This window comes from Colossoma macropomum, unplaced genomic scaffold (assembly GCF_904425465.1).
Source record: "Colossoma macropomum unplaced genomic scaffold, Colossoma_macropomum, whole genome shotgun sequence".
NCBI lineage: Eukaryota > Metazoa > Chordata > Actinopteri > Characiformes > Serrasalmidae > Colossoma > Colossoma macropomum.
In genome coordinates this window covers 26,414,063-26,424,348 of record NW_023494791.1, presented here as the reverse complement: position 1 = coordinate 26,424,348, position 10,286 = coordinate 26,414,063, and the positions used below count along the sequence as shown (strand labels likewise).

General features: G+C 39.5%; 1 protein-coding gene across 3 annotated transcripts; it reads left to right on the top strand.

Moving 5' to 3' along the window:
• Positions 1-1,068: 1,068 nt before the first annotated feature.
• cep68 (centrosomal protein 68) lies at positions 1,069-10,137 on the top strand. Of its 3 annotated transcripts, none has more exons than XM_036574662.1 (7): positions 1,069-1,252; positions 3,407-3,794; positions 3,988-5,445; positions 6,448-6,570; positions 6,679-6,776; positions 8,052-8,180; positions 8,849-10,137. In XM_036574662.1, exons 2-6 carry the CDS (start codon positions 3,459-3,461, stop codon positions 8,155-8,157), a joined length of 2,121 nt encoding a protein of 706 aa, XP_036430555.1. In that variant the 5' UTR covers positions 1,069-1,252; positions 3,407-3,458; the 3' UTR covers positions 8,158-8,180; positions 8,849-10,137. The 3 variants fall into 3 exon arrangements, with proteins under 3 accessions (XP_036430555.1, XP_036430556.1, XP_036430557.1); XM_036574663.1 differs by having other exon boundaries at positions 1,069-1,344; XM_036574664.1 differs by lacking the exon at positions 1,069-1,252 and having other exon boundaries at positions 3,594-3,688.
• Positions 10,138-10,286: the final 149 nt, after the last annotated feature.

Genomic DNA, 10,286 nt, shown 5'->3' with positions numbered 1-10,286 from the left:
ACTAGAAAATATGTATTAATCTTTAACAGTCAACAGCTGAGGGTTAGGGACAGTTATGAGGACATGCTTTGTCCTTTGGGTAGTGTATTGAGAAACGCTACAGCTTATTTAGGTGGAACACAACACTGAGTTCATTATAATGAAAAAACAAAACCAAAGTCCCTGTAGTAACTGAATAATAAACACTAATATGTAATAAGCCTGGGATTTTAAGAGGTTAATAGGGAGTTTGTCCCCCCTTTGCTGCAGTTACAGCCTCTACTCTTCTGGGAAGGCTTTACACTAGATGTTGGAACATTGCTGTAAAGATTTGATTGCATTCAGCCACAAGAGCATTAGTGAGGTCAGGTACTGATGTTGGATGATCAGTTCTTTAATACCACTCTGACTCAACCCAAAGGTGTTGAGTGGAGCTCCATCACTTCAGAGAACACAGTATTACCACTCTACATACCAATGCTGGGGGTCTTTAAATCCCTCTAGCCGATGTTCGGCATTTGGAATGACCTTTGGCTCATGTGAAGCGTCTTGTTCTATTGTCAGTGCTTTTTTATGGGGATTACACCTGTGTCCTGTGTCAGCAATAGGTCGCACCTTAAATTAGCTAAATTCACTAATTAGAAGGAGTACTTCTGGACATATAGTGCGTTTTTGTTGGTTTGTTTTTATTAAATCTGTGTAGGCGAACATCTCTAAAAACACTTAACCACATTTATGTGAAAAAAAACACATTTATGTAAAAAAAAAGAAGTAAAAAGTTAAGAAGTATAAAGTTAAGAAGTATAAAGTTAAAAAATGCAACAAAAAAAACATAGCGTCCTTTTGCCTTGAAAAAACCCTCCATTCGTGGATGAACATATATATTTCTATTGCCTTTCAAACGAATTTATAATATTTTAGTCTGGTTGTTCTTTAATGTTTTCCCACCAGTATTGCAACGAGATCCGCCTCCTGCGTCGGGATTGGTTAGAGGTTCATACTCAAAATCAGTTCGCCCAATGAGAGCATGAACTATTAGCCAATCTCAGCGCAGGAGGGCGGGGTTTGTCTGAATACAGGTGGGGAAAAAGAACGCCTCTTATTGGCTGCGTGCAACAGTCTCTTCCGTTGTTCCTGCCTGTCTTTTTTATAAACCGTTTCGTTTCGATCAGTTTTGCTGAGCTAGATTTTCATGAATAGCTTATCAGTGTAAATTCTGTGTTTACTCCGCTGTTTCAACCTCAGTTTTCTCAACGGCACATCTGGAGAAAAGGTACGTTACTCACACTGAGCCACGACACACAATGGCTGACTAAAACCATCGAGGAAGAGACTTGGTGATGATCAGATGCTGCGTAAAATCTTGTAAGTGAAAGTGAAGTTGGGTGGGAAGCAGGCAGATTATAATCAAGCTCTGGCCTACAGTTCCTTAAAAATATACCCGGAATTAATAGACTTTTCCAGTTTGTACCAGGCTGTTTTTAATTTGCTCTACAATCATTTGTTGTTACTAGTTTATAAATAGTTTTTTTTTCCCCAGACAGTGCTGGCCTTTAGTCATTAGTGCTCATATTTCTCATGCTCTAAGGTCAGATTACATCTCTTAATGGGTCTTTCTGTGTTGCATGTTGACCAAGCTGTTCTGGACGACATCAAATATTACGAGGTGTAGTTTTGTATTTACATAGACACGATGTATAATTTACATAATGACATACATGATTACCAAACCAGACATCTCACCTATTTGTTGTTGAACCAGGTAATGGCTACAGATGATGTTTGCTAAATACAGTAATTTAGTCAGGATCTGAAATTCAAAGTAACGGCTTTTGTTACAGCTCCTTGACGAATGGGATTGCATAATTCAGGATGCTTGGTTGCTGTTCTGGTCATTTGTTTGGTGCCTTCAACCCTCTTGTTACCTTGGTGGCTATCCACACAAGCCTGTGCAACAGAGTGTAGCATGGTGCATGTCTGTGTACCCTACATAGGCCTCTCTAAAGACCCCTCCTTTGGACCTTCCTATGGTTACTACACATCACACCCAGCTGTTATAGTCACCACATCCTCATTTATAGTCCTGCTGTAGTTAGACTGCAAAGCCTTTAGATATCACTTGAGCTCAGAACATAAACGTCCGTCATTGTTCAAGACAACTGTCCTGTTTTTCTCTGTGACAGATAGACAAGTAATCTTTTGCTGGATCTGACTCACCTGTGATTTCATAAAAAGTCATTACAAAACTTGACCAACTAACTGACAAAAATGAAGTGAACACCCTTCATATTTATAACCTAACTGATATTTCATTTTTTAGGGCATAACATTTCATAAGGTTATGCATTTGTAATTGTTCTGACAATTCTCAAGTTATTTCCAGCCACAATCAGATTGCTATGTGATTCTTCATGATGATACTCTTTCTGAAGAGTGTAATGGTATTACTTATGATTTTGTACTTTTTTTGACAGTTTGGCTAGCACTGGGAACAGATGAAGCACACCAGCACTTTGCTTTGTTGCTATGGCTCTGGGAGTTGACAGGGCCTTTTTAGACACCTCCTCTCAAATAGAGCCTAATGAGTTTTTATTACAAATAGACAAATACAGATAACTGACAAAACATATTTTACGACAGACATCCTCCATATATGTAACCTTACTGGTATTTCCTATTTTCAGCACCAGCGTAGCATTTCATGAGGTTATACAATAACATCAGTTCCCCTTTGTCTTTTGACAGTGTCAGAAGAAATATAGAGAAGTTCTAGAGCAGACAACATTGTTCGTTGTTCTCTGGCAGGCTATGATTGACCCTAACCACGTGACCAGCTCTTTAGGCATGCCATCCTCTTTGATTTGCCATGGAAACCAGCAGCACTTGAAATGGGCCAATCAAAAAGGAAGACAGGAACCTCCTAGCATTCCAAAAAACCCACGACTGCTCATCAGATTGAATGAAATTCATGATGAGTGCACTGTGAGCAGTTTTTCCAGGGGCAGATATGGAGCATTTGTAGTGGTTCTAATGGATTTAAGTAATTCACTGACTATCTGTGAATAGATATTACATTTTTATATTGCTGTTTTATATTTGATATTCCTCTTCAGATTTGCTGTTACTGTTCATTTTTTATGCAGAGTACTTTACTATAATGGCTTCTGGGTTCTATGGTAGTGGACTAAGAACGATATTATTTTTCAATGTCAGGCAAGCCTGAACATGTACTTGTAATGGGTTTACTGATCCGTAGCAAGAGCAACCACATCATTACATTGAACTCATCTGAGGGTGCTCTTTGTTTTGATGATTCTTAAGTAACTTCCAGCCACAAGCAGATTTATAACATTGCTATGTGATTTTTACATTCTGAAGAATGTAGTGATATTACTTCTTATTATTTTTGCACTTTTTAATTTGACAGTTCGGTTAGCACTGACAACAGATGAAGCACACAAGGACTTTGCTTTGTTGCTATGGCTCTGGGAGTTGACAGGGCATTTTTAGACACCTCCTCTCAGATGGAGCACAGGAGTTACGGGAGGTGGAAGAGCAGACTACCAGCGTTCATTCAGGGTGACCACACAAGATCTCTTACAAAGGAGACTGGTGACGAATCAAGACCATCGCATGGCCAGGACGCTAAGGACTCGGACAGAGAGAGGACTGCTAGCAAGAAGACTGTTACCATGGCGCCCACCTCTAGGTATATGACAAGCAGGAGGTTGTATACTGCCAGAAAGCCATTGATCACAGCAGAGCGCCACATTTCAATCTTGAAGAATCCTCTCACACAAGAGTGCTCCGAAACGGCAAGTTGCTAATGTCTGAAATAGATTTTTATTATATTACTGTTTATACGTTGGCACATTAGTATAAAATAGTAGTATATTTTAATGAGCAATAAAAGTGATCTCAACAAAGTGATGTCATCATTGTTTATTTACAATTAGAACTAAAATAAGAAATATCTTTCAACTAAACCTTATTTTATTAATTTCACAGGTTCAAATGAGCAGTGTGGCAGACCATCAGAAAGACATGGAAGGAATGGTGTCTAAGCAGTTAGACACGTATACTACAGAAAACATCAGTATTCCCCAGGTCATTGCTTCTTCTCCTTCAGCATCCAGAGAAGACCTATTTGCTTCTTTGAGTTTATCAGACCTCAGGCTTTCTTCTCATGAGGAGCCTGATTTCAGCTCTGTGCCTTCATCTAGCAAAAATGAAAGACGGAGCCTCTCTAGTCCACCTTTAGATGACCTTAGCCTTACAGTGCCACTAAGCCCCAAGTGGAGTTCCACCCAACGCACTTTCTCTCATTCTTACACTTCCCAAACCCGCCCTTCTCGAAAGACGAAAACAAGAGTATTTGAGCAGGACAGAGATTCTCTTTTTAAGACTGGCTCTTCACGGAGTTACAACCAGGAATACTCATCTAGACTTAAACCCATGTCCATGTACCAAGCCAATTACTGGGCTTGTGCCATCCCAAGTTCTTTACCACCTTCTCCAGACCGCAGGTCTCCCAGCTGGGATCCTGACAAGGAATATCAGGCTCTCCTGGATTACACATACCCTCTAAGGCCTAATATGGGCAATAGCTGGAGTTCCAATGAGAGTAAGTCTCTGTTGCGAACTGATCCACTTCTGGAAGACTCTGGCATTGAGCTGGACCGTTTTTGCAGCGCTTCTAGCCTTTCCTATTTGGATCAGTCCTTGACTGGAATAAGGCGTGCTAGAAGTGGCCCAACTTCTGGCCAAAGGTTGTCTGGGCTTCAGAGTGTGAATCCGAGGGAACTGTCACATTCCAAGTCTTCGGATGGCAGATTATCTAGTAGCCTGTATTCCTCACTGGACCAGGTGGGTTTATCAGTGGAAAGTCTAGACGGTGAAGGGAAACAGAACGTTCACTGCAGGAAGTTTGCTGTCTTTTCTACATCCAGATCTGCTCCGACCTTCATCAGGTCCACATGCATCTTACCCCAGCCTGGGTCGCTTGGTGAGTTGGATGAGGAATTCCTCCGGTTACCTGAACAGCTACAGGAGCTTCAAGATCTATCTCACCAGCTGAGGGACATCACAGCTCAGATGACTCAGCCCGTCAACACAAGCTGGGAGTCTCTGGAGAAGGAGAGTGCCTCTGGTGCCTATTCGGCAGCACGGTTGGAGCAACGTGCAGCCGAAGTCTCTGCTATGCAGGAAGAAGACAATGAAATGGATGAGATGCATCACAGGTCTACAGCTGAAGTTCCTGTACAAAGAGAGAAGCTCTCAGAGCAGCTAAAAGGACTTGGTGCTAGAGTGCAGATGATCAGCAGTGAGGTGAACAAAGGCAGCTTGAGTGAGGTGGAGGCCATCATAGATCAACTGAGTGGAGCAACCTTGTCTGAGTTTCAGAGGAGGTCAGGGACTAACCTGGCCGAGGAAGAAACCAAGGAGTCCCTCCTGCAGCACATACAAGTGAGTGAAATGAAAGTAGGGCTGCACAGTTTATTGTTTGTTAACCACTGTTGTGATAACAGCCTTCGAACAGCTGATATCACAGAAGGAAGCAAAATGCAAATTAGCTTCAAATCAATTGGCAAATGTTATATTGTGTTCTGTGAGTCTCTTGGTCCAGGAAAATCAGTTTGGTCAAACACAACGCAGGGCAATCTTTAACCATGTTTATTGTGTTGTTAAAACTTGGACAAAAAAGAGTAAAAAATACACTTACATGATAATGGCAATTTTTGCTAGCGTCACTATGGGATTACCTATAATAATGAACTAAACTAAAAACAGGCGTTTGAAGCTTGTGAAAGACGTTCCATAAATATCCAGCTGCTGAAGCCTTCACCAATGGCAGAGCTCATTAGGCTGTACCTTTCCAGATATCATGGAGAAAAATCCTGAATGGAACATTTACCATATTTGAAGCCATTTGTTTCCAACTAGAACTTAACAATGAGATAAGAATATTAGCACAATACTTGCAGAGCTTAAATACAACAAGCATGATGATTCCATTAAATAAAAATGCACTAACAATTACAGAAATGTATTTTTAGTTCCTAGAAATCATTAGGCATTCTGTAAAGGCCTAGAAGGCCCTCAGTCTCTTCACTGTTTTGTACAGGCATGTCAAACTGGGGACCTTACGGGCAAAAGTGCTGCGGAGATTAGTGTTTACCCTCATCTAATGCTCTGTATTCAGTTCACGAAGGCCTTGCTAATTAGCCAATGAGCTGAATCAGTGTTTAATGAGGCAGTGTGCTGAAGTCTGCAGTGTTTTGGCCCACAAGGACTGGAGCCTGACACATATGGTTTAGTACACAGTGGTTGCAATATGTAGCAATATAATCACAAGATGGTATCTTGTCTGTATCGTGCAGCCTTAATCGAAAGATTCTAATCAACTGAATTTAGGTGCTGGCGACATGAAAACTAATGCACTTTTTACTCTTTTCCTTTTCCTATCAGGCATTCTGCTCAAACTTAGAAGAATTAATTCAGTGGTTGTACAAGGTGGTAGAGAAGATGGAGGTTCTTTCCCCTCCTTCAGTGGACATCGAGAGTGTTAAAGCTTCTCTGGCTCACTATAAGGTCAGTGACGTGAATGAGATATAGGATATGATATTAAATTGATTTTTTAGACAAGTCACATACATATCATTAGCCACTATTAATGACTGCAACCATGTTTTTTTCCAGAGTTTTTCAGAAGGAAATTCAATCCCACCAGCCTCTTACAGCATCTGTCCTCCAGACTGGAGAGCTGTTACTGTGCTGTATGAACTCCGCCTCTCCCTGTGAGTGTCTCTGATCGTTCTCCTAGTCACATGCATTGCTATTAACAGCCAAACAATAAAAACGTCTTTATACATTATGGGACCAATTAGATGTATAATTACAGATGTATTGTGCTGTTTGTGTGTGGTTATGGTCAGCTAGTTCTTGCTAAGAACTAGCTGACCATAACAATGTGATTTATTAGGCATTTATGATGTTATCTTCTCACGACTGTAATAGCTCAGTCTCCATAAATATTGACAGTTGACTGACAGTTTTAGAGTTTACACCTGCCTTCTTATGTCTGTACCCAGAGTTTCATTTGTCTTCTCACCTTGGTGGCATTCTCAACATAACTTTCCACACCTGTCACTGAATGTCAGCCGTAACATAGGGCATAACTTGTAAGAGATATTAAGCAAAACAAGAAAAGCAACTTTTTCAGAGAGAATGTGGAAGTGTGATTAACATCTTGCGTGGTGTTACTGATACTTGAAAAGGATCTGAGCACTGTGAATTAGATGTTGGTTGCAAAGGCTATTTGGGCTTAATGACAGCCTTCTTACTTCCCAAGAACACTGGAATGGCCTGTTTTTCCCTGTAGCACATGGATACAGCACCGCTGTTTCAAACATGCAGTTCAGTGTAATCCAACACCCACAGTTCTGTCTGACAGAAACAGGAAACTACTGGGAGAATAAGACCATGCATGCATGGCTTAGAGGGCAGTGTTGTTGTTGTTGTTCTATTCCTGGACATTTCTATATCAGTAACACTCTGTCACAGTCTTCAACTGCAGATATATATCATAGGGGTGTAGCAGTACACATATTGTCTATGTTTGATATGATTTTTGATTCTGAGGTTTGATTTGATGTTATTTGATATTAGAATGTCTTGACCCAACAAAAATGTAATTATATAACACTAGGTAATTACAAATGTTGTTTCAAAACAAAAGATTGCAAAGTTGCATGTCCTTATGCAAAATAGGAAAAACTGACCCATAAACAGTACAAAAATAGATTTGATGCACCCAGATGTCTAGTTTTGATTATGCGCTAGTTTTGGTTTCCACAATAGGCAAAAGAGACTGAGGGGCATATCAGTGATAAAGTTTCACATTTTGATACGCTGTTTTGAACGGTGGGTTTTCGGTACTGTATTGATATTGTTATACCCTTAATATATCAAAACTATTCATCAAATCACCAGCATACTACAAAACCCATAGTCCATAGCATCCTTTGTTTTCATGTTTTTTCCTTACTTGAATTTCAATTGTTGGAATCCAGTTCTGAAGGAGACGTTGATGTTGATAGAGAGGCAGTCGCGTGTATTAGAGACTCACTCGGAGCACCTCTTCTCCTCTATCCTTTCCGCCATGGACTGCCTTACTGAACCCAGCAGCCAGGATGACACAGGTAAACATTACATGCCAATACTCCATATATTGTTTTAGAGTTTTAATATCTACCTGATTTTTAAATTGAGAATGCCTGATTACTGGAACCAAGTGTTTCAAATTAGGAGTTTGAAAATAATTAAAAACCGTTCAATATTAGAAACCATTATAACCGAAAACCATGAAGACTTTTCCCAGATCTTTAAAAGAAAACTCGCATATATCTCCATTTTTTAATCATTTACACATAGCAGATGCTCTTTACATTGTGTGAAATTTTTTCATAATGAATGTAACAATATAATCACACCAGATTTATTTGGAATAAAATCTTTTAATGTTAACTTACATTAAAGGAATGTTTTTGCCTTTTCCTGTGAAGTTACTATTTTGGAGACATGTTTTTTTCAGGACAGCACAATATACTAGAGTAAAAATACAACACAGCAAACTAATGTAATATTTTGGAAGAATACACTGGTTAAACTGCTTGTTGGAATGCTTGTTGTGCTGGTTGTTGGCAATTTGACGGAAAGGAATAAAATCTACGATAAAACTCATTATGCAATTGTCTATCATCTGTAGGAAAGTGTGGCATTGTCTGCCACCTTTACTACTGTAACCAGTCCTTTTTCCTTATTGTTTCAAGTGTAGTAGTCTTTCATTCTTCTCATTCTTTTCCAACAGAAAGGATATCCTGAAGGTCTGGTCTCCATGTGCGAAGAACAGTATAGTTCAGCATGCCTGTGTCCTCGATGAGACTCTCTGTACCTTAGGGGGCACATGCTACAGCAGGGTTGCCCAGTAGAGGTCTGCAAAGACCTTAAATGTGCCCAATCCTGGTCCTGTAGAGTTTTGCTCCAAACCTAATCTAACTGATCCAGGTAGTGAAGGCCTTCAGAGACATCTGTACATTAGAACCAGGTGCAGTGGATCTGAACTCTCCAGGACCAGTATTTGGCACTCCTGTGCTACAGCATTTAGTATGTCTTCACTGTTGTATCAAAACTTTGTATCTCCAAAACAACAGCTTTTGTAGGAGGACGAAAAATATTCTTGAATTTAATGTAACAGGATTTTATTCCAGGATATTTTAGGCCATTTCTTTGGTCCATTTTCATGAAATCATCATACAATACAAATGGCAGCTGGCATTTTCAAATGGTGTAAAAAATGAAAACCAAACAATGGAGTTAAGAGGTTTTGATGCGATAGTGAAGTGCAAATCAGGAAACAGAACAACTGACTGAAGTATTTGTTTTGATCCAGGTATTGTTCATGTCACCCAAACTGTATTACAAACAAAAATAACAAAAAGTGTTAAGTCTAATTTCCACTGTTTTAATATGGATCACTGTGAGAGAACATTTTTACCACCATTTGCCATAATAACATTTGTTATTGTGATGTTTGTGCTTTACAGTTTTAAACATGTTTACTGTGCCTACTGCACCCTGTCATTTTTTACTGTTGGCATGCCTGTGTTGTATGTCAGCACATATTGTTAGACCACAAACCAGCAGAAGTATTTAAATGTTTTCACAGTTGAATATGTATTACTATTATCTTACTGAAAGTCATGATAGCATTTTTGGTGACACTTCCTGTTACGGTGGACTGAAGCTCTTCTCGGTCTTGGTACAGTTCATGATCTCAGGTTTATTACTTCATTAAGTTTTAATAATAGACAGCTCACTGGCCCTCATTTGCATTCCTTCAGCTTTAGTTTCTACCCGAGGAGAAAGGTCCAGATAAGCACACCGCATGCCTTTTCTAGGCACTGATATCTGATGTTATGTATGGTTTTATGCCTAATAGACTCAACATGCAATAAGTTAAAGCATTTGTTAGACACTTAAGTGTTTTTAATAGCTATCTGATATTTTTTGGAACATGGACTGAAGTCAATTATGGATTGTTTCCATTGCTTAAAATGCAGTTTTCTAACAGTGACACAATAAACTTTGTTTAATCAATTATTTTCTTTGTTCCTCTGTCAACAATTACAATACATATTTGATTAGACTTTTAAAAGGCAGGGTCTTATACAAAATTGTTCAGATATTGTGTAACAGAGAACAAGTTGTGCAAGGACACCACGTGGAGTTTCAGTCCCCTCCATAAT

Bases quoted from the DNA above. Each gene is read 5' to 3' on its own strand.
- cep68 (XM_036574662.1), top strand. From the start codon at position 3,459: ATGGCTCTGGGAGTTGACAGGGCATTTTTAGACACCTCCTCTCAGATG. The intron at 6,571-6,678 runs GTCAGTGACGTG...GTTTTTTTCCAG, and splicing joins CTTCTCTGGCTCACTATAAG to AGTTTTTCAGAAGGAAATTC. The intron at 6,777-8,051 runs GTGAGTGTCTCT...GTTGGAATCCAG, and splicing joins TATGAACTCCGCCTCTCCCT to TTCTGAAGGAGACGTTGATG.